The sequence below is a fragment of the Sprattus sprattus genome, assembly GCF_963457725.1.
Source record: "Sprattus sprattus genome assembly, chromosome: 14".
Classification (NCBI taxonomy): domain Eukaryota; kingdom Metazoa; phylum Chordata; class Actinopteri; order Clupeiformes; family Clupeidae; genus Sprattus; species Sprattus sprattus.
In genome coordinates, this window is record NC_137912.1 from 19,501,864 (window position 1) to 19,526,689 (window position 24,826).

Below are 24,826 nucleotides of genomic sequence, written 5' to 3' on the forward strand. Positions count from 1 at the left end.
CAAATTCTTATACTTTAGGCGCATTTATGAAAATTCGTTAAAAGAAATCCGAACCTCTATCCGGTTTGCAAATAAACTAATTTCCACCAACCTCAGCATAATGCCCCTTTGGGAATCGTGAGGGATTCCACCCCTTCTAACGAATTAATTTCTTATTCGATTTAGAAGATTTTATGCGTTTTCCACTTAGGATTTTTTTATCCGAATGGTCAAAATTCGCATGTAAGAGAGTTGGTAGACATTGATTTTTTTACAATGCCGATATATTACACAAACTAGGAAGATTTTTTAACACGATACACTCATTTTGGTTTTGCCACTATAGGAAATTGGAGAAAGATCCTAAGTAGCCTTGGAAGACTGCAGAATATATGACGATTGCCATAGACCAAACTATGCCTTTATAGGCGCTCAACTGACAAACATGGGTGTGAAACGCTCTTACGTCACATGGACGCTGACAGTGACGGGTAAAGCCGACTCCCTCCGATCCCACCTTTGCCACTACTCTCCATCACCGCGCACGCACCATCGGACCACTGGGATGTAGTTGGACGCAACAGACGAAGAAGTTTACCCAAGCTGGACGCGTTCGTTTGCGATTTTTTTTGTTTCTGCGATAAAGCTAGTCCTGCATTTTGGTATTATTGTGCACAACGACATTGACTTCTACAAACAGTCGGTCTAACTCAAATTAGCCTACAAGTCTTGTGCACGTTTTGCGTGACTTCACTTATGTCCCGAAAATCAAGCGACCATGACTACAACCTACGGAACATGAGCAACGCGATAGGCGACAGGTGGAGGAAAGTTAACGATGGTGGAGAGCGGAGTCTTATCAAGACTCCGTCCAACGCGAGCATCGGCAGTCAGGGGGCAGTGCCCGCGGCGGCACCCGCTACCTCCACCGGGGACATGGAGAGAGCGGCTCGCAAGCAGTTCCAGCAAGATGTCACGCCCGCTTCCGTCTATGTCCTGGCAGTGTTCTCCGCTCTGGGAGGCTTCCTCTTCGGCTACGACACGGGAGTGGTGTCGGGAGCGATGCTGCTGATCAAGCGGGAGATGAATTTGAGTTTCATGTGGCAGGAGGTGCTGGTGTCCAGCGCGGTAGCTGCGGCCGCGTTGTCTGCGCTCGCAGGTGGCTTCCTCAACGGAGTTTTCGGGCGGAGGGTGTGCATCTTGCTGGCCAGTTTCATCTTTTCCGTGGGGGGTATAGTGATGAGCGCCGCCCCAAATAAAGAGACCCTTCTGGTTGGACGCCTCATAGTCGGGCTTGGACTTGGTAAGGTTTTTCCCATTCTTTTCTAATGTTGTACTCAAACTAGAACATCCCATGTTGTTGAATAGCAAGGTTTCTACTTTTACGCAACTAAGGATCTAGGGAGAACAAGCCCAAATCAATCAACTGATCATCAAAGTTTAGAATATTACAAAGTTTTGTTACTTTATGTCAAGGCTACTCATGGCCAATTATAATGTGTTCCAGTAGATTCATAGAGGGATGGGTGGGAGCCTTCAGCATATGGAAAAGTTGATGCAAGAGGTCGTGAGACACACATGATTACATGGCCATAAACACAGTAAACGTCTCCACGTTAATAGGAGGGAAACTCACCAACCTGGCGTCCTATTAGCGTCGCTATGGTGAGCAAGAACGTGCATCACGTGGGCAGGGTGTGTATGTGGTTATTTGTGGTAACTGTTTCCGTATTTACGTTCTCTCTGGTTACACAAGAAGGTGGAGTTATAGCTGGTCTATATCATCACTGCTGTACATTCAGATATTATTATACATTAATACATTTAGAGAGTATTTTAATACTTTTATATTATGATATCTACTAAGGGTTTTCTATAGGGGAAAGACCCGCTTTTTAATCTGAAGTGATATTTTGGTACAGAATAACCAGTTGCAAACGCATGTTTGACTAGGAATACTGTTGCACATAACTCAAATGTCAATGTCATGACACACAGACGTGTTAATGAATGTCATCCGTCACTTCTCTCTTACCAGCAGTTGTGTATACCAGCAAACACTTCTCAGATGCTGGCTTTAGTGTCTTTGTTGCTTGGTTTCGAGAACATAATACCCAGATTAGTTTCTGGGTCAAGAGACACATGGTGACACATTCTTATTTTTATATACACCATTCCTTCAGTAATACAAGTTGCTGTTGCCTGCGGGGAAAAGGTGCACATTGTGTCTTCGAGAGCGCCAGAGAGAAAACAATCTATGTCACTGCTCTAACCAAGTGAGTGAATGGATGAAATGAATCAGTTTTATTTCACTATTTGATGAGCCTATACGCCTCTGCTCTCACCTTTATTGATTCAGTAAATTAATGAATGAAAAAATGAATAAGTGAATTGATAAATAAATTAATTCAAATTGTTTTACAAATGGTGGTTGGAAGATTTTGGTTAAATTACTTGACACAGACCTACCTTTAAACATTTTGATGATAACTGCATTTCTATAGTTAAATGACCTCAGTACAACAAGGACAGAATTGGCATGACTTAAATCATCAAAATAATGCCAGGCGTAGCCCAAATTGACGTATTGGGTGATCACCAAGCTAGCAATCGGCACTGCTAAGACAGCTTTAATTAAACTTCTTCCTGGCCAGTCTTCAGAGCGCAGTCCCATATTTCCCTCAGAGAAGAGGGAGGGTCCTGCGAGTGTTGTGTGCGCTGTAAACCCCACCGATTGGGCTGTGGAGAAACTGATGTTTCAGCAGTGATTGAAGATTTCAGATTGAAATCTTTGCAATGCCTCATTGTTAGGGGAGGATGGCTGGATGATTGAGAGGATGTAGACTAAAAAGTGTGTTTCTGTGTGTGTGTGTGTGTGTGTGTGTGTGTGTGTGTGTGTGTGTGTGTGTGTGTGTGTGTGTGTGTGTGTGTGTGTGTGTGTGTGTGTCTGTGCGTGTGCGCGTGTGGTGCATGAGTGTTTGAGGCAGGGCTGGGGGAGATGTTGAACCAAATCACTAGCGGTGTGGATGATGGATATATACAGCCGCGGAAAAAATTAAGAGACCACTTCAAAATTATCAGTTTCTCTGGTTTTACTATTTATTGGTATGTGTTAAAGTAAAATGTACATTTTTGTTTTATTCTATAACCTACTGGCAACATTCCTACCAAATTTCAAATAAAAATATTGTCATTTAGATCATTTATTTGCAGAAAAATGACAATTGGTCAAAATAGCAAAAAAGATGCAGTGTCTTCAGATCTCGAATAATGCAAAGAAAACAAGCTCATATTCATTTTTAAACTACACAATACTAATGCTTACACTTAGGAAGAGTTCAGAAATCAATATTTGGTGGAATAACCTTGATTTAAAATCACAACTTTCATGTGTCTTGGCATGCTCTCCACCAGTCTTTCACATTGCCGTTGGGTGACTTTATGCTACTCCTGGCGCAAGAATTCAAGCAGCTCGGCTTCTTTTCATGGCTTGTGACCATCCATCTTCCTCTTGATCACATTTCAGAGGTTTTTTATGGGATTCAGGTCTCGAAATTGGGCTGGCCATGACAGGGTCCTGATCTGGTGGAACTCCATCCACACCTTTCCTGGCCTGGCTGTGTGGCATGGAGCATTGCCCTGCTGGACTCATCAGAGAAGACGAACTTAGAAGAACCTCCAGTCCGCTTTTTCAATCCTTATGGTCTTTTACAAACCTCAGCCAGGCAAAGCACAACGTTGTCCCGGAAGAAAAACTTGCTTCCTTTTGCTCTGACAATGTTCCCCAACTCTGAGAAGTGTTTTTTCCAGCAGGGCAATGCTCCATGCCACACAGCCAGGCCAGTAAAGGTGTGGATGGAGTACCACCAGATCAGGACCCTGTCATGGCCAGCCCAATTTCGAGACCTGAATCCCATAAAAAACCTCTGAAATGTGATCAAGAGGAAGATGGATGGTCACAAGCCATGAAAAGAAGCCGAGCTGCTTGAATTCTTGCGCCAGGAGTATCATAAAGTCACCCAACGGCAATGTGAAAGACTGGTGGAGAGCATGCCAAGACACATGAAAGTTGTGATTTTAAATCAAGGTTATTCCACCAAATATTGATTTCTGAACTCTTCCTAAGTGTAATCATTAGTATTGTGTAGTTTAAAAATGGATATGAGCCTGTTTTCTTTGCATTATTCGAGATCTGAAGACACTGCATCTTTTTTGCTATTTTGACCAATTGTCATTTTTCTGCAAATAAATGATCTAAATGACAATATTTTTATTTGAAATTTGGTAGGAATGTTGCCAGTAGGTTATAGAATAAAACAAAAATGTACATTTTACTTTAACACATACCAATAAATAGTAAAACCAGAGAAACTGATAATTTTGAAGTGGTCTCTTAATTTTTTCCGCGGCTGTATATATTATGACCAGCCAGCGAAGATGGTGTCACAGCCGATTTTTGAATATTAAACATGGGTCTTCTCAAAATGTTGAAAACATCTAAAGCATTTTTATTTAGTTATTATTTAACTTGAAGTTAAACTTGCACACACATAATCAAACATCTAGAGCATTTCAATTAAGTTATTTTTTTTACTTGAAGTTATACTTGCACACACATAATCCATAGGCTTCAGAGGCTTCAGTGGTGCAGAACTACTCAGGTGTCATTGAACATGGAAATCAATCAATCACTTGATTGTCAATCAACGTAATGTTCTTGGTACCACTTCAGTATACTCAATGACCATACCCAGAGCCGGTTCAGACCTCCATGGGGCCCTAGGCAAAATTCTGCCAAGGGGCCCTCCTAACTGAACCCCCCAAATTTTCAACCGTCGCACCTGACACCCAGTGCTTCCACTCATCCCCCCTTTAAATATATTGCATATTGCAACCATTTTATTTAGCAGATCCATATTGTCCGTTTTCTGTTGAAGTGGTTGCTAGGCAAACAAATTGAGTCGTGAGAAGACTTGAGCTTAACAAAACGACATGTTTTCGATTTACAATGGCCGTGTCTTTATAAAATGAAAGGAGAGTAAAATGCCATAATAAACAACGTACTAACCTCGAAACATCAAACCAATACTTCAAGCAACAGTTTGATATTTCTCGGTATGATCTCACTCTATTAATAAGTGTTTATTATTTAGCACCATTGTCATAATATTACACGAGTTTTATTTATTCACCAAGAATAAATCGTATCTGCGTCTATATTTGCCTGTGGGCTATCCAAGCAAACAAACTTCAATCTTAGTCAATATGTATCGATTACTTTCCATTTTGTTAAGTGCAGTTGTAACTATACAAGGCTACAACTAAAATTATAGAAGCTAGCAAGACGCACACAGAGACCGGGGATCCCCAAGGGCTCACCGCCCTGTAGGTCTAACACGGACTGTCCCTCCCTCTCTCCCACCAGGAGAGGAGAGTTACAGGCTTTACCTGACTGCTGCTCCCGTAGTTCATTTTCAAGTTCCTTCCTCTTCCTTTTTTCATTCCCCGAGGGATAACTCCGCTTCATCTTTCTACACTGATGATGCAATGATGCGCATGGGTAGCTATCTGACGTCCGCGACGGACAGTTACGTTGTCACGTTTTTTTTTTTTCCCACGGGCCTTTATTATAAATAATACATTTGCGGGGCCCTACGCAACGTGCGTAGTGTGCGTATTGAAAGAACCGGTACTGACCATACCCATTCATGACTGAGGGACTGCATGCTACATTCACTCCCTCTCCCTGTGAAAAGAAAACAGTTTAGTCACGGCCTCTTTTCCCCGGTGATGTCTGAATTGCCTATGTAAGCCCTCTGGGGAAGGTTACAGGCTTTGAGGTGATTTCACGCAGAGACATTTATCATTCAGCATTCATTCGCGACTATTTATAGCCTCTGCAATTAGGGTTGACTCACACACCAATTCCAACTCCGATGCTTACGCTACTGATTAGCAAAGGTGACTGACAGATAGAGCTTCCCCTCTGCCCCTCATGGCTGCGCTCTCCAGAGCATGAAGATTAAACTATACTCAAGGTTAACAAGGTGCAGTACAGCAACTACTAGCTGAACCCAACAACAACAACAACAAGATGTAGGATTTCAAACTTGAATATGTGGTTTGCAGATAACAAGGGCATTTTGTATGTGTCCGGTACCTTTAAATTGGCATGTGCCAGTGGTTGTTCTCCAAAGGAGCCAAAGACTGTGGCCTGATGATCAGAATTAGTACCACCTGTATATGTTCTGCTTGTCAAGCTTTTAGAGGTGAACAAGGTTCCTGGAACAGGTCTGGATCAGTGGTAGTTAAAGATGCAGAAACACATACAAATTCAGCCAATTGCTCCTCACAGGCCTCTAGCTGTCTGTTCAGTGTTCAGCTCAGAAGAACACTGGGGGCAATTGCTCTGTCAGTTAGCATTTGGCTAGCTTAGCTGGAAACCGGAACTAGGATATCCCGGCCGTACGATGATACAACAATGCCACTTAATGATATCAAAGTTAGACCCACACAAATATTAGTGCTATGAAAAAAGCTATTAAAAGATATTAACAATATTATTATTGCATCCACCAACACATGTACGATTAGTTTTTTTTAGTAAGAATTAGTATTAGAAGATTAACCATGGTAGTCCTGCTAATTTTGGGATCCTCAGCTTGCCATTTGTGTAATGGATGTAATATCGGTCTGATTCCGGGGAAAAATCGTCCTTATCTCTCCTTAAACCACCATTGCGCCATGTTTAAAATTAAACGCAGACAAAGATTCCTCTAGTGGCAGATGTTAGATTTCATGATGGCACAGCAACTGAAACCAGCCTTAACCTCACCTATAGGATAAACCACATGGTGTTTATGACACAGCAATGGGGCTTAAGAAGCCACATGACTTCCTCCACAACATGCAAGTTTAAAACCATGTTAAACTCTAAAACGCACCTAAGCTAACAGAGCAGTTGCCCCGTGGTGTTTGTACACAGTCCAATAATATGGTTTAGTGACAAACCTGGCTAAGTTAAGTCAGAGACGGTGGTAAACCAGTAAAGCCCCATGGCTTTATTTTGCTTGGAGGATGAAGGCATAGGGCTCTTCTATTAGGAGGTTTACCTTGGAGTTCACTTAGCCAGGTCAACATGGTTCTTTAGGGGCACGGAAGAAAGGGCTGTAATTTGATTGACTGTTGAGCACAAACACCAACAACCTTTAGCAAAATCGAAACGGAATCGCAGACTGCATCTTTAAAAGAAGGAGGTCAAGTCATGAGGAACGTCAACCACTATCTCGTGCCCCATTCGCTGAATAATGAGTTTAAAGTGCGGTATGTAGCATTTGAATTTTACAGCACCAGATTGAATAGCAGACAAAAACCCAAAACATGCAAATCATTCAGAATTTTTAAGTTACACACTTCTGAAATTATAAACATACCTTTAAACAACTCGATACTAACTGCAATTCTATAGTTAAATGTCCTCAGTACACCAAAGACAGAATCTGCATGGCTGAAAACATCTAAAAAATGCACAGCGTAGCCAAATTTGCCGTGTTGTGCGAATGCCAAGCTGGCAGGTAAAATAAAGTGGTGGTGGTTGATATGTTTGTGATGCCTTGTGGGAAATTAATGTTGGGTTAATACCGGTTAGGGTCAAAGATTTGTGACGGTAAAGCGACAGGGAAATGGTGAGGGGATATGAGCAGGTGGCGGGGGGGGGTGAGGATAGGCAAGTCTCACACTAATTGAGGCACAATTAGTATTTACTCTTTCTGCGTGTTGGAGTCCAAGTGAATGATCTAGCATAAATCTGCCCCACCCCTCATCCATCTTAAAGGTCACTGTTATGTTTCCTCAGAAGGGTGAAATACCACACTATTCGATATTATTTCACACAGCATTTCTGTCCAATTATGGATCCTGAGACCTTTAGGCCAGCGCCAGGGGCAGGATGGCTTCCTGTAGTGTGCGAGGTGGACAAAGTGACCTTTACTCAAGGTCGTTGTTATGGCTCGGCGTGGTGGCGGTGCACACACTGAATCAGAAACCATTTCTGATCGCATCTCGTTGGCATTCCAGTGGTGACCAGGGCTTTGCAGTTAACTGGGATGTTTGAAAAGTGACTGAACAGAACTGTGAACCCTTTTGAAAGGGAAATCAAGGCAGAACGTCTTTGTGTTTGACTTGACTGAGTTCGATCTTTGACCCTAATTTAGCCATCAGAATGGTGGCTGACCCCTTATGGCCTCGGCTCAAAGCCTCCCTAATGGCTGCCTGTGATGTCTCCCGCTCGGTTCTCTTGACTTGTCTGAAACGGAGAGCGATCATGGCAGGGATGAAAGTGAGATCATGGGATTGGTCTTCTTTTGCCTTAGCAGTGGTCGGCTAGAGGTTGTTTAGTAAGTGGTCCATAGGCAGGATGTGTGTCTTGAGTGCTGTGGTTGTTGTGGCATTTCCGCTTCAGAGCGATGGAATGGAGCAATGGATGGGTAAGGTGCACTTGTTTATGTCTCATTCTTTGTCTTTCTTTTCCAACCCTCCATTTCCCCCAGTGTATCTCTCTTTCACCTCGATGTGTTCCCTTTCTCTTGCAGCATCCCTGTCTCTCAAACTCACACTGTGTGTGTGTGTGTGTGTGTGTGTGTTTGTGTGGGTGTGTTCTCAATATCCCCCAATCTGTCTCTGCCTGTCTGTGTGTGTGTGTGTGTGTTCTCCTGTTTTTCTATTTCCTATTGTCTCTCGCTCTGACCTTTTCTATTTCTCCTTTTCACTCTCATCCCCTTTTCTTTCTCTCCCTACATCCCATCTTTCTTCTGTGATGTTATTATTGTGCTTCTTAGGAGAGTGTGTGTGTGAGTGAGTGTGTGTATGTGTTTGAGTTTGGGTTAAAGTGTGTGTGTGTGTTTGTGTGTGTGTATGTGTGTGAATGTGTGTGTGTGTGTGTGTGTGTGTGTGTGTGTGTGTGTGTGTGTGTGTGTGGGTATGTGTTTAAGTGTGTGTGTGTTGTTCATCATCAGTCTCTCTGGAGTTGTGTTATGCAATAAGCCTACTCTGGACGCGCTCCTGCACTTCAGTAATGACAGAGCAATCACTTTCTTGTTAGATCGAACGGACCTCCTCACACACACACTCATACACATACACACCCTGATGCACTCAGTCACACTCTCTCCCTCTCTCTCTCTATCACAAACACACACACACAAGCACTCACACGTACAAATAATACACACATACACACCCCGATGCACTCAGGCACGCTCTCTCTCTCTCTTTCTCTCACACACACTCACACTCACACACACACACACACACACACACACGCACTCACACAGGAGACCATCCAAATAAAGTGTGTTAATAATCTGAGCATCTGTAGATTCACACAGGAAGAGACTAGCAGTAATTGAGCGACGAGAGAGCATGGAAAGTGAATTGTATTCGGTGACTGTCAGCGATGTCAGTCGAATGACAGTTGTCGATGTGAAGTGGGAGGGTTCCCAATTAAACCGATCTCAATTTTGAAGCAATGTGATTGAGGCGATTACCGATGGGAGTGAAGGATACCATTGACTGACAGGTGATTCTACGACTGAGTTCCCCGAACCACGATCATAGTACATCCACCTATGGTCTTTGTCATTCAGTGATGGTTTTAGTACAGTGTCACTATTGGGAAACACTGCCCTGATTGGCTCATTTTAGGTGTATTCAGCTAGTTTGGTATCAGCTGGTTTGTTTCCCATAGGCTGGTATCAATCAGGTACCGGTGGGGCCAGTCAGTGTAGGGTCTGCTTACTGTGGTCACTGCTCATGTTCATGTGCAGGTCAGGCAATTGGTTCGCGAAACCAAGATGTTGGGGGTCGTTTGCGTACCTCCTGGGCATTTCAGTGGCCTATCAGAGCATTGGCCATTAAAATGAATGGGACTGGTCACCTAATCCATCACTCTCTCCAGTGATGTGTAAAACCTCTATGAGCCCAGTTTGTGCAGACCCCACCCCAACCCACCCATCTAGCATTTAGCAATGAAACGCCAATAGAAGCTGTCGTCACCTCCAATTGATTAACCTCTTGACGTAAGGCAGGCAGCGCAGTGTTCCCATGGCAACAGGTGCATCGTCTGCCGGGCAGCGGGGAGCGTCGGGAAGCCGGCATGTGCAGGCTATTAATAGAATGTAATCGTCACGGCGATGCCATGCCCCTTGTCAGATGAATCTCTGGCAAACACATGTTATTTGATCTTTTGAGTAAATATCATGGTCCTTCACCCACCAACACACACTCTCCTGTGCACATACACACACACAACTCCAGCATTGGGCTTACAAATGCATACACACACCTCAAACTCACAGTAATGTGTGTGTGCTTATGCATAAGCATGCATGCATACATGAATGCTCACTTGAACACTTGTGGCCATGTGAAAACACACACACACACACACACACACACACACACTCACACACACACACACACACACACACACATACACATGCACACACACACACACACACACACACACACACACACACACACACACACACACACACACACACACATACATTCATATTCACATACATGTACACTCAGCTCTCCCCTCTGCTCCAGGATAACCTCCTCTCCTCTAGATCATGTGCTTGGCACCCTGCCCACTCCCTCGAGCCTCCTGGCCTAATCAATGAGAGTCCCTTGGCCAGTTTCCTTAGCACACACACACACACAGACAGTGTTGGGGAGTAACGGAATACATGTACCGGCGTTACGTATTTAGAATACAAATTACGAGTAACTGTATTCCGTTACAGTTACAATTTAAATCGATGGTATTCAGAATACAGTTACATTGTTGAAATCAATGGAATACATGACGGTACTTCTCTATTTCACGAGTTTATTCACTCTCTAAATAAAATAAGGCCACTTTATGCATTTCCCAGAAGCCCCAACATGAAAACGAATGAAAATGTTATTTGCGTGATCAGTCTGCTTATGGAGTCTTAAGAGGAGCAGGTGCCAGAGCCGGCACAAGAGAGCCAGGGCAGGAATGCGTTTCTATTCTGGAAATGTAATAAGCATTTCATGTTAAAGCAAGAGAAGGGAGGACGGAATATAACTGTGCAACCTCCTTTCGGCTTCGAAAGACTCCACCTCCAACTTGAAAAAGCATCTAAAAGTAAGTTTATTTTTCAATTCGCCCAGGGTAGTCATCTGCTAGTTTAACTGGTCATCTTGCTATAACATAGTTGTATCAGCCAGATGTGCGCCTTTACATTCTCCTACTATGTGCTGATTTACTAGCCCCGGTGACCAGTAAAACTACAGCTTCCCTTGGCTAATTCAAAATAAACTTACTTTAAGATGCTTCTTCAAAAATCTTAACTCAGTTTTTAAGCGAACACAGGCTAATTTTAGCTAACGTTAGCTAGCATGTCAAACAGGAGTCTTTTAACGGCTTATTTTCACTCCACATCGCAACAAAATGACAGATAAGCACTTGGAGCAGGCTCTCCTGCTGAGATACGACCACACTTTACTGGGGTGTGTTGACATGTAAAGTAGGCTAGGTGGGTCAAATATGTAGGTAGGTGGCTCAAAACATACTGGTCTTCAGGTTCACAGCATTCACAGGCAATGCATGTAAATTGACAGCCTCATTTCTGTGATAAATCAATTGTTATCTTTTTTCATTTGACATTCGTATAAAAGGAACACCTTTTGTCACCCTATGTTCTTTACAACTTTGACATTTTGAATCGGTTTTTGCTGCTAGCCTTTGTTGTTATATTACCAAGAAGTTTTTGAGTTTAACATTGTTTCATGTGGGCAAAATTATATTTGATTGCATAGTTTAAAAAAATGATATTCTTTGCCATCATCTCATTCAGTTTGAGCTTACGTTTTGTTTTGATGGACAGTTTTTAGTTTGTCATTTTTCACAGCTGAGAAAATAAAGAATAAAGAAACTGTAAAGGGAAAATTGTGGCTACTTTAACCAAGTAAAACCTCTTTTGCGTTAACATGGTCTTATAGTCTTTGTTCCTCTACAGCAAATTATAATAATTACAGTACAATAAAATTGCACTTTCAGGGAGACTTGGGCCTAACACATTCAGCCAGTTGGAACAGTAGAACACACCAGAATAGGCCTGTTAAGTACGCAGGATTTGATGGCCGCATTCCTACAGTTATAAAATGCAATTCAATGTGGGAGTATTCCAAGTATTCAGAATACAATACTCAGATTAGTTAATGTATCGGAATACGTTACAGATTACATTTTTGGGCATGTATTCTGTATTCTGTAACGGAATACGTTTTGAAAGTATCCTTCCCAACACTGCACACAGACACACACACACACACACACAGACACACAGACACACACACACACACACAGACACACACACACACACACACGCACACACACACACACACACACACACACACACACACACACACACACACACACACACACACACACACACACACACACACACACACACACACACACACACATATACACACACAACAAACTGTTTGTTGCATTTGAGTACATAAGAGGCAGACAGATATACACACACACACCACACTTACACATTCTCTCTCTCCAACACACACACAAACATATACACAAACACACACACACCCTCTGGTCTATGCATGTAGCTCATTTGGTTGTGGTCTGTTTCCTGTGCTGGTTCTGGGCTTGTCTCCCTGGTGGTTTCCTCCACATGGGATGTTTGCACAAACGCCGCACTCCAGAGCCCTCGTCGCCACTGGAGACGCACCTGATTGGTTCTCTCTGGGTGCTCGCCTCCCACCCGTAACCCCCTTGAGGCGCTGTGATTGGCAGGCCTAAGGGAGGTGAAGACAACGCACATCTTTCTCCTAGGAGATCATAGTCACCTGCTCGGAACAGCACCACAAGTCCCCTCAGCCAGCATCAAACCACAACTAAACACTCTATGCTACTGCCCAGGGCTCCTAGTGACTAACAATGTACAATACCACACACAGCATGTAACCAACCTCTACAACCAATTTAAACTTCAACAACAGCAAATGGCCCCCAGAGTCTCTGTCATACTACATTCGTGTAACATAGAACCATGGTAGAAGGCATAGAACAGTAGAATGCTTAGCATTGGCGAGTTCCAAATACTTCACACCATAAGTGGGCTTGAAAGATTTGCAGATGGCGGTTATGAAGTGAACTGATGAAGATAGCTGTTATGAATAATCTCTTATCCTTTGGCAGCAGGGACCTCCATGCCCTCCCTGACATTGATGTGTCTGGGACATTCATCTCGAGACTCGTACATACACTCTGTTTGAGGGGCATGCTATTGAGTGAGGCAGTGGGTTAATGAATTCCGTGTGATTCACCATGTACCGCGGGGCTGTTGCGTCTCCTAAGTGGCAGGTTGCCGCTCAACTCGATTTGAGAGTGAAAAGCAATTTTGTGAACTCGCCCCTTTTTTTAATGGAGCTGAAATCCGCTGGCACATTCTCCCCGCATAATGCCTTTTATTTCAGGATTAATCACAGTAATGATTGGCCCGGGGCCATGCACCTTCTGTGCTCTGTGTTTCAACATGTTTTGGAAGGGTATATTAAAACAAATTAGAGGGACCTGGCCACTTTGATCAATGCAAGGTCAGCTCTACCTACGGGGTCTCTGAGTCCATGCATCCTGACGTCAAGGTCAGTGAGCTGTAGCTATGGGTCTGTGTGTCCATGGATACTGAGGTCAAGGTCAGTGCGCTGTAGCTATGGGTCTCTGTGTCCATGCATCCTGACACCAAAGGCAAAGATGTGATATTGAATGGATGTGTTAGTGGATAAACAGTGGCTGGTGTTATGACGGGCTTTATGAGGGTGAGGTATAATGCAATTTTATTGAGTTTTATTGACCTCATAATTCTAATATTATTTTATATTATTTTGTTATAATATAATTCTCCTTTGCTTTCTTGTCTCCACTCCTCTACTCCCCCCTCCTCTCCTCTCCTCTCCTCTCCTCTCCTCTCCTTTCCTTTCCTTTCCTTTCCTTTCCTTTCCTCTCCTCTCCTCTCCTCTCTTCTCCTCTCCTCTCCCCTCCCCTCCCCTCCCCTCCTCTCTTCTCTTCTCTTCTCTTCTCTTCTCTTCTCTTCTCTTCTCTTCTCTTCTCTTCTCTTCTCTTCTCTTCTCCTCTCCTCTCCTCTCCTCTCCCCTCCCCTACCCTCCCCTCCCCTCCTCTCCTCTCCTTTCCTTTCCTTTCCTTTCCTCTCCTCTCCTCTCCTCTCTTCTCCTCTCCTCTCCTCTCCTCTCCTCTCCCCTCCCCTCCCCTCCCCTCCCCTCCCCTCCCCTCCCCTCCTCTCCTCTCCTCTCCTCTCCCCTCCCCTCCCCTCCCCTCCCCTCCCCTCTCCTCCCCTCCCCTCCCCTCCCCTCCCCTCCCCTCCTCTCCTCTCCTCTCCTCTCCCCTCCCCTCCCCTCCCCTCCCCTCTCCTCCCCTCCCCTCTCCTCCCCTCCTCTCCTCTCCTCTCCACTCCACTCCTTTCCTATCCTCTCCTCTCTCCCTCCTGTCCTCTCTCAGGTGTAGCCTCCATGACGGTCCCAGTGTATATTGCGGAGTCGTCTCCCCCACACCTGCGTGGTCAGCTGGTGACTGTTAACACACTCTTCATCACTGCCGGACAGCTTGTCGCCAGCCTGGTGGGCGGAGCCTTCAGCTACCTGCACCGTGGCGGCTGGAGGTGTGCTTTTCATCCCTCCTCCTTCTCCTCCTCCTTTTTCACTCCTCCTTCCTCTCGTTTGTCTCATACTCTTCCCTTCCCTCTTCTTTTCCTCTTTCTTTCCCCTCACCTCCTCTTGGTCTTTTCTCTCCTCCTACTGTTCTTCGTCTCCTCCACTTCACTCCTCCTTTCCATCACCTCTCCCTCTTCCTCACCTTTACCTCCTCCTCTTCCTCCTCAGTGTCCTCATTGTTTCTTGATGGCTGACTTTGCCTCAGATATACCTCTGATCTGGTACAGGACTGGGCCAAATCAGGGCCACAGCAGGGCCCTATGCTATCTGTTGTTCCTCATAAGTGTCCCTGCATGGCGGGATGCAGTATCCTGGGTAACCAACCACTGAGTGAGATGCAGCGTGTAGAGAAGCTGAAGTGTGTTAGAGTCCTTTATGCGTTTGTTATTGTGGACTGGGTGTTCCTGTCATTGCCATGAGGTGGAATCAGTGGCTGCGGGTATGATGGTGCCACTCCCGAACGCTGGCTCATAGGGAAACTTTTAAAAGGCCCTTTCTCTCTCTCTTCTGTATGCCTGTATGTCTGCTTCATACGCTTACACAAGGAGAGTGAAATCAAATTGTCTTTGCTCTTAGTATATCTGAGCCTTACTAAGCCATTCAACTGATCCCTGTATCTAGACAAAACACCGTTATGGCAGTGTGTGTGTGTGTGTTGTGTGTGTGTGTGTGTGTGTGTACATATGTGCCTATATGTGTGGGGGTGCATGTGTATCATGCCAAGAATCATTCGGGAGGATCTGTCTGTGTGTGTGTATGCTGTGTGTGTGTTTGTGTGTGGTGCATATGTGTATGTGTTCACTGCCAATACTTCTGGTACATTCTGGGTAGGTGAGAGAGTGTGTGTGTATCCATATTTGTGTGTTAGCACGTGTGTGTGCATGTGAGTCCCTTGACACTCACACACACACACACACACACGCACACCACTGCCTACAACAGCACATCAGGAATGCCATTATCACTGTTGCTGTGGGCAATATAGCAGACAGGGAAATTAATTTATAAAGCCATGCCATTCACCGGTGCTAGCGGGGACAGCAAAGACTGAACACACACACATTTAAAGACACACACCCAAATCCTGGCTAAGATGCCAGCTGGCCTTTTTATTCATGTTAAATCACTGGTGGACAGTGGGTGGTCAGTAATAGTAGTAGTTAACAAGGGCCTGTAGGCTAACATTTATCATGACTGCCCTAGCATTTTAAAGACTTTCTGTGTGTATCGTCAACAGAGTACCTGCATAGTGTACCTTTCAAAGCCCTTTTGCGAATGCAGAACTAAATGTCATGACTTTTAAGAGCAAGAGGAGGATCTGTATTTGTTTGGCACCGGCTTTGTGGAGCCCAGTCACCTGTCTGTCCATCTGTCAGGAAAGGCAGGATCCTGCTGAATGTCAGGATTTCCATCTCACTGCACCTCTGGCATTTGGACCATCAGCAGCCACTGAAAGATAATTTGTTTAGAAGATCTTTCCATCTTTCTGGTGAAATGTTTCCAGGATAGAAGATGACTATGGAACAGATCTGAAGCAGATATGGATTGGATCTGAAACAGATCTGATTTGGTTCTGAAGCAGATTTGATTTGCTTCTGTAGTGCACTTGATTGTGTCTCGATTCGTGAGGTAGAGACCCAATTGCAGACCAGATGCAGTGTTCAGGTTTTAATGCCAAAAAAAGGGTAAAGCACAGATGATCAAAAATCCAAAAACACAGAAGACTGCAACTCAAGAGTCCAACACCGGCAGGGTAAGAAGCATCAAAACGCAGAAGCACGGTAGAGACAGAACACACTAAAGCACACAGCTAAACAGGACAGAATCTCTCACAGACAGGTGTTCCAGATGTTCTCATGTTTCCAAAGCAGCTAATCAGAGGAGTGTCAGGTGGGGGGATGAGCTGTTATTGCCCCCCCCATCCCCACAACCTCCTCTAATTAATCCTCTCTCCGTACAAAACTGACAAACCAACACGGGACAAAGGACAGACTGAACTTAAATAGCAGAAGGGGGAAAACAGGTGATGGGAAACAGGTGAACTGAACAAGGGGAATTAACGAGACCTAGGAGAAACAAACAAACAGGGTTATGATTAGGACCCCAGGTGAAGGGGAAAAAACAGGGGGCAGGTGGGGGCGGGGTCTCAGGACAAAGACAGGAAACACATGGACTGGCAAGACAAACACAACAAGTACATGACAACATAAACAAACGGGGAAAAGCACATGTCAGGGACCAGGAAACACAAATGCAGGATCCTGACAGATTGGATCCGAAGCACATCTGGATTGGATCTGAAGCGCATCTGGATTAGATCTGAAGTGTATCTATATTGGATCTGAAATGGATCTAGATTGGATATGATTACATCTTGACTGGGTATGGATTGGCTCTGGTCATTATCTGGCATGGGTTTGTTAGAGTTGCATCAGGCTAGAGACACACCTCTGTTTTGTCCTGTCCTGTGTTCCCTTGGGGTGTAAATGGAAACCCTCTGTGACTTGCCTTTCTACCTGTCTGGACTCGGGGAAGTGTTCAGAGCATCATCAGGTCTGGTTTCCCCTGTGGTGTGTTCGAGAGTATACGTGTGCTAGACAAGGGTAGGATAGAATCCCCTCTGAAAACATCAGAACTGATCCATAAAGCGGAAATTGCAGCATTTATTTTATCTCCTGAGTTTCTTAAAGATAGTCTCACCTCACTTCCTGAGATCTTTAAAGATATCTGGTCTCTGTAGTACCAATGCATACTACATACAAATCATCATGACTAGTAGGACTGTTTGAAGGGGTCATTAATGACACGATGAGCCATTATTTGGTTAATGTAGGGGTCTGTATGAACAAACATAGTGAGCAGGTCTGTAGTTATTGAAAGGATCTATAACGTCAGGCTTCACTAAAAGGTTCAAAGTTATTGAATGGGTTTATATCCTTTAGCATGGTGAACAGGCATGGAGTTGTTGAAGGGTCTGTACTGTATAGTTAAGTGATATGATTAGCAGCAATGATGGTGGCGAGCATGGCAGGTCTATAAAGTTAAGAGTCTGTGTGTGTGTGTGAGTGAGCGTGTGTGAGGCAGCAGAGTTGAACTGAGCAGAGGAGCTGATGTAGTGGTGAAATGGGTTAGATTGGACACCCTAATGAAACGATCGCGAGTCACGACAGAAGCCCACTGAGGAATGAGAATGAAATCTGATTGAGTCACCGGGACAATCTGTCTCATGTCCACGAGTACAACTCATGCTCTTTCAGTCTTGCGCTTCCTTCCTTCTTTTTCTCTCTCCACCTATCGCCCCCATTATCTGTCTCTCCATCTCTCACTATCTCTTTCTCCACCCCCCCTCTCCCTCCATTTTCTCTGCGCCTATATCTACATCCTTTTTTTTCTCTGCAGCCCTCTCCCACTTTCATACTCATTCTCTCTTCCTTCTTTCCCTCTCTCTGTCTTCCGCTAATTCTTTCACAGTTGAAATATACAGTTAGCACAGAGAAGTCACAAATTGTTTTCTCCCCGCTACCTTCTCACTTTGTCTCTCTCTCTCTCCTCTCTGTCCTCTACCTCTCTTACCCTTCTCCCAACTTCCCTTCTTCTCTCTCCTCTGTCTCTCCCTCTCTCTCTACACCCACCCTTTCCTGTAGGTACATGTTTGGTCTGTCTGTGTTGCCGGCGGTGCTGCAGTTTCTGGGTTTCCTCTTCCTGCCGGAGAGCCCCCGCTGGCTCATCCAGAAGGGCCTGACCCAGAAGGCCCGCCGTGTGCTCAGCCAGATCCGCGGCAACCAGAACATCGACGAGGAGTACGACAGCATCAAGAGCAGCATCGAAGAGGAAGAGAAGGACTGTGGAGGAGGTAAGATGTGAGCTTTCACAACAACACACACACACACACACACACAAACACACACTGGGATGCACACATGCAGACACACACATATACTCAAATGGGGACACAAACACATCCACTTACATAGACATTTGCTTCTGTGCGTACTCTCAAAGTCACACATGCACTCATTGTCAACACATGATCTGCAAAAACTGCATAACTTCCACATGCACACATATAAACACGCTCACAGACATACACTTACACACAGTGGCGATTCTAGAAAATTTTACATGGGGTGGCAGCAGGGTGGCAAGTTGAAATTCACAAACACATTTTTTTGTTGGGATAGATTCTTTTATCACTGCAAGCATAGAGAAGGCTTGTCTCAAGTTTGTTTTTAGCTTCTCAAATGCTTTCAAACTGGTTCTTTCCTTCACTTGAATGTAGCGGGCAAGTTGGGGCAACCACGCACGGAGCAAAGCGAACTCATGGACTCCATTTTACAGGGGAGGGGGAACTTAAAGATTTTAGAACAAGTTGCCAAAGAGATCAAATGCTTAAGTAGCAAAAATATAATACCATTCAATAAATTAATAGTATATTATAGGAAACACTTCTGACAACCTGGGTGGCACTGCCACTGCTTACACATTCTTTCTTGTACATTTTCACACTCTGATTTTCATTTCTGTCTCTCTCTCTCTCTCTCGCTCACAAACACACACACACACACTCACATACAAACCTTTCATCGCCTTGCCAGAAAAATCCCTGTATGCTGAGCTGCTGCTCTAAGGGTGAGAGGAACCCTGGGAGAGTAAAAAAGGAAGTGCCTGATGTTCTCATGTTTCCAAAGCAGCTAATCAGAGGAGTTACAGGTAGGGGGATGAGCTGTGATTGCCCCCCCCCCCCCATCTCCACCATCTCCTCCTCTAATTAATCCTCTTCAAGCAGAGCAAAGTGCATCTCCATGGTTGGAGGGGGTGGAGTGGGCAGCTATTGACACCTCACCCCATCTCACATTTATGTAATTCCTGTTGAAAGTTGAAATCCACCTTCCTGTGTGTGTGTGTGTGTGTGTGTGTGTGTGTGTGTGTCCCTCTAACTGTAGACCCTGTAGTCCCTTCTCAAACATCCATCCGTTGTTGTCGGCCCTCTGTGAATTTAAAGGTGCAGTCTGTGATTTTTTTTGTGAATTGCTCCTCGTGGACATCTTGCTGCCCATGTAGTGTTTGTGCTCAAAACAACGTGTGTACACACAACAGTCTTGGCCTTGTAAAAGGGGAACAGACATAGTGGCTCAGAACGTCTCGTTTGTTTGGGAGGGTGTGTGTGGCGGGTTTCCAGTGGCAAAGACAGGTTTTGGTCTTCTTTCTACCAGCCAGGAGGGATGTGTGTGTGTGTGCTCTGGAGACACCAAACAGCTTGGCTAGCTGGGAGCAGCGACTGAACTGTCAGTGTTCTGAGTAAACGACTGCAGTGAGAGGCGAGGATAAAGCCTGGCTCTAATATCTAATCTTATACAGGATTCTGACTCATGCTTCTCACCTCCACTACATCTGGGGGTGGTGTGTGTATATTAGGATGTATGTGTGTCCGTATGTGTGTGTGTGTGAGATGTAGTTGGATGTTGGACATGTGCACATATGTCATAACACTTGTGTGTAAGTGTGTGTTTGGTTTTGAGTGTTTTTGACAGATTCTATCTCCCTCTTTCTGTATGTGATTCAGTGTGTGTGTGTGTGTGCATGTTTTAATTATGTACAGTATGCCTGTGTGTGCTTGTTATGTGTGTCTGTGTGTGCTTGTGTGTGTCTCTCTTCTCTCTCTCTCTCTCTCTCTCTATATATATATATATAGGAAAACTAGGAAAAAATATATATATATATATAAATATATAAACTAGGAAAAAAAGTGATGTCCAACTTGTAAAGATCATGCATTTGTGGGATGAATAGCACAGCTGATTATATGGGTAGGGCGGGCCCAAGTAAAATTTGCCAAGATTATCTGCCAATGCTAAACAGTGTATTCTCCTGTCTGTTTTCACTCTTGTTTTGAGTTGTTTGGTGGATTGGATGATTGAACTCTCGATCAGTCACAAGGAACAAACATGACATATTGCCAATTTTACACTTTATTCATTAAATACACCGTCAGGAGATCAATACGCAGACACAACAGCCTGGCATCTCCTCCTCATGCTGGTCATCAACCTGGTCACACATTGCTGTGGGATGGCATTCCATTCCTCAACCAGGAGTCATTGCAGGTCAGCCAGCATGGTTGTGTTGGTGACCAGCATGAGGCGGAGGTGCCAGGCTGTTGTGGCTGCGTATGGATCTCCTGACGGTGTATTAAATTAATAAAGTGTAAAATTGCAAATATGTCTTGTTTGTTTCTTTCTTTGTTACTGATCAAGAGTTCAATTATCAAATTCACCAAACAACCCAGAATAAGAGTGAATACCAACAGGAGAATACACTGTTTAGCATTGGCAGAGATTTTTTTCAAATTTGACTTGTGTGTTTGTGTGTGTGTGTGTGTGTGTGTGTGTGTGTGCGTGTGTGTGTGTGTGTGTGTGTGTGTGTGTGTGTGTGTGTGTGTTTGTGTGTGTGTGTGTGTGTGTGTGTGTGTGTGTGTGTGTGTGTGTGTGTGTGTGTGTGTGTGTGTGTGTGTGTGTGTGTGTCTCTGTGCATGTATCCTGGGGGCTAGCCTGAGACTGTGCACCTGTGGCATAGCCTTGTGTGTCCACTCCGTAGCTCTGCTGGTTGCTCGGTAACTTGGTTGTGATGGAAACAGAAGATGTCACCAGTGATAGCTCTCCTGCCTGACAAGATATGAGTGGCCACTGGCCTCAGGTCACAAGGGAGAGGTAAACAAACGCTGGATAACAACAACAACAGACACGGCAGACATCCTACATACAGTATAGTCTCTCTGTTGGCAGCTCTCTGTTGCCAGGGAGGGGACTAAACCATCAGTGAAAGCTGACACACTCTATGACCCGCTCATAAAATAACAATAGCACCTTGAAATCTGATTTCTTCATCAAAACCCTAACCTTTGTAATTTTGAGCAACAGAGGTGAGTGTTAAGGGGTTTAATCAATGCATTACAGGACTAGTATATCAGGCCTTTATACACAGAAAGGTATAACTTCTTTTTATGTAAACCTTGTGTGATGTTTTTAACTTTGCTTCTGCTGCAGTCTGGGAGTGAGCACGTCTTCCAGGATGAAATCGAGCCCGTGTCCCTCTCTTGTCTGCCAATCAGCCCGACAGGCTTATTGTTGTTGAAAAATATACTTACATGCAACTCCGGAGTCCTGAGGTAACTTGAGTGAAGTTACTTTTTCCATACCATGAAAAGACATAAAAGAAAGCTTTTGTCCAAAAGTGTTTATCAAGGTTTGATTGGCTTCTGGCCACAGTGATAGGATGGACCTCCTGTTCCTGTTCCTGTTCCTGTTCCTGTTCCTGTTCCTGTTCCTGTTCCTGTTCCTGTTCCTGTTCCTGTTCCTGTTCCTGTTCCTGTTCCTGTCTGGACTTTTCCTAATGAGCTGCACAGGAACAGAGCTTCTGCTCATTAAGGGAGGTCAGGATGTCAGTCTAAGGTGGAAAATGGTTTGGTGAAAAATAAGTTATTCCACATATTTCCTCTGAGTAAAACCTGGGAATTTAGACTTTTACATTTAAAGTGTTTCAGGGTGCCGGATTTGAGGCCATCAAGGGATTTGTACTGTGATTATCATGAATATCTCTATTTCGTGGAGCCATAGCTGTTTCACTTATTTCAGTAAAACCTGGAAACTTTCTGACTTTTGTGCTTAAAACTAAATCAATATGCCAGATTTTTGCTCACAGTCTGAGCTGTGATAATCACAGGATTTGAATCAAAGAACCTTTTCATGACGCAGGAGTTTTTCTGCTTATTTGGTAGAGTAAATGCTGAGAATTGAAACTTACATATAGATGTTCCATTTTTCAGGCTTTTGGAGGTTTTTACTTGAAATGTCACCAGCTATGCCAAAGTATTACTAAGTGCTCCTCTTGGAACTCAGAATTTTCTGGAAGGAGGGTGGCACTCTGTGCAAAAAAATAATAAACCTTGTTGAGTAGAGAACAGTAGGTGAGAGTGAATCTCTCTCTCTCTCTCTCTCTCTCTCTCTCTCAAACAAATGTAAAGATTTACCCTGTGTACAATTTACATTGCTAATATTTCAGGGCTCTCTTCATTGGCAATGTTCACCCTAAAAAGAACAGAAAACAAGGGCACCGCTATCCTTCAGAAATAAATCATTATTATTGGTCTAGAAGCAATCCCATCAAAACAAAAAAAATCTTTACAAATTCTACCTTTTAGCAAAAGTGCCCCAGGTAAGCAATAAACCTTGAATCCTTGATAAGTAGAGAATGCTAAGTGAGAGTTTAAATATTGTCCTCTCTCTCTCTCCCCCTCCCTCTCTATCTCTCTCTTTCTCTCTATCTCTCTCTTTCTCTGTTAGTTGTGAACAGTCTGGCTGCTTCAGTGTCGTGACATCGACTAACTGTGTTATATCCACCCACTGAGCTTCTGACTACACTTCAGAAGGGATTTGTGAACTTCATGTGGGACAGCAATCATTGGCTCCCACCAGGCCTCCTTCATTTGCCTGTGGCAGATAGGGGCAAGTTCTCGTTGACCTAGCCTAGCGGCCAAGGTGAAGGCGAGGAGGCTGCAATCTGCCCAGAGGCTATTGTAGCACAGGAGCTACTGTGTAGCACAGAACTGCCTTGGGGTAGATTTTGGACTGGTGTTGCTCAGAGCTGAGTCTGGAGGGCATATGATTGACAGCTGTTTTGAGGGTCTGTGTGTATGTGTGTAATTGTGTGTGTGTGTGTGTGTGTGTGTGTGTGTGTGTGTGTGTGTGTGTGTGTGTGTGTGTGTGTGTGTGTGTGTGTGTGTGTGAATCTGTGTGTGTGTGGGGTGGGGGGTGACTTTGTCACCCACCAGTTTCTATGGGTCTGTGATTGAGGCCTGGACACATTTTAGGGTGGCGTGGACAGAACATTATGGTCTTGAAGAATCTCTGTTTTTCAACCCTATCAGGTCTGAATGCGCTGCTAGGTCTGATAATCTTTTCACCAGAGACAAGATAATAAGCGTGGTCACTTGGTTGTTCTAAGCGGGAGACACTGGTGGTCAGCTGGTGACATAGTGTCTTCTTTTGGGTGTAGGTCTGAGAGAGTGGTCGAGGATGTGCTTAGAAGCTGGACTCCCTGAAGGCCTTGCAGGCTTTGTTAATGGCTTCTTTGACGGTGGCCCAGTTAAGTTTCCTTTCCCAGGTTTACTTCTAACACCCAACCAATTTAAACCTGACAACAGTACAGATATGCCGCTATCTTTTAAAAGGTTGCAGGACTTAAGGTTTGCGACAACTGGGAAAAAGGTCTTGTACAATGCTACAAGTGTGTGCACTTTAATGTTCTCAGAGGGAGACCTGACACAAAATGGAGAACCATTATATAACGTAGCCATAATCAGTCACCTTCATGGAGAGTGTTATACAAACGTCCTGTTCTGAAACGCTCCGGTGACCTTCAGTGGCGTGTGCTGCAGTGTGCCATGGCCACAAAGGCCCTTGTAGCAATGTTAAGGTCTGATATTTCCACTCTATGTATGCTGTGTCATGTTCCCGATACTCTGTTTCACTGTCATTTTGAGACTGTGCAAAACTGATTCCACTCTTTCCATTCAGTTGCTGGATATAGCACTCAGTAGACTTGGGTTTATTATTCCAAAGACGGTGTTTATCATTGGAGTCAAGTACTTGCAACGAAAGAAGGTGCTATGCACATGTTTGAGTTCTTTGACAGGGCAAGTTATGTTGTCCGTCTAGAAGAGCAGTAGATTGGAGGAGGATGGTCACATGGTCAATATGTTAAAGGCCTCGATTGAATCAAGTATTAGACTTGAATATGGTTTTTTTCAAGTCCCTGAAATGTTAGATCTTTTTCACGCAAATGGTGTCTAGACAAATTTGTGTGGTCAATTGATGGTAATGGTAGAGTGTTTACCTGAAGTGTTTACCTGGCGATATTTGTTTATGTTCTTGGTGTTGCCTTTAATATGGTGTGGGGGTAGTGGGGTGGGGCTACGTAGTTGCCTTTTTAGGGGTCCTTGTCCATCCATGTTTGAATGTCAAACGTATCTCTTCTCCCTCTCTCTATCCCTACCCCTCTC

The 24,826-nt window shown here is 44.3% G+C and overlaps 1 protein-coding gene across 1 annotated transcript in view; it reads left to right on the top strand.

Annotated features, from left to right (window-relative positions):
* Window positions 1–424: 424 nt before the first annotated feature.
* LOC308375114 (proton myo-inositol cotransporter-like) overlaps window positions 425–24,826 on the top strand; it is a gene marked incomplete at both ends in the record, with an annotated part of 76,264 nt that continues 51,862 nt past the window's right edge. Inside the window, 5 exon segments of the mRNA XM_080851164.1 lie at window positions 425–530; window positions 533–663; window positions 667–1,282; window positions 14,558–14,717; window positions 18,414–18,622. Coding sequence (XP_080707290.1) covers window positions 425–530; window positions 533–663; window positions 667–1,282; window positions 14,558–14,717; window positions 18,414–18,622 — 1,222 coding nt within the window.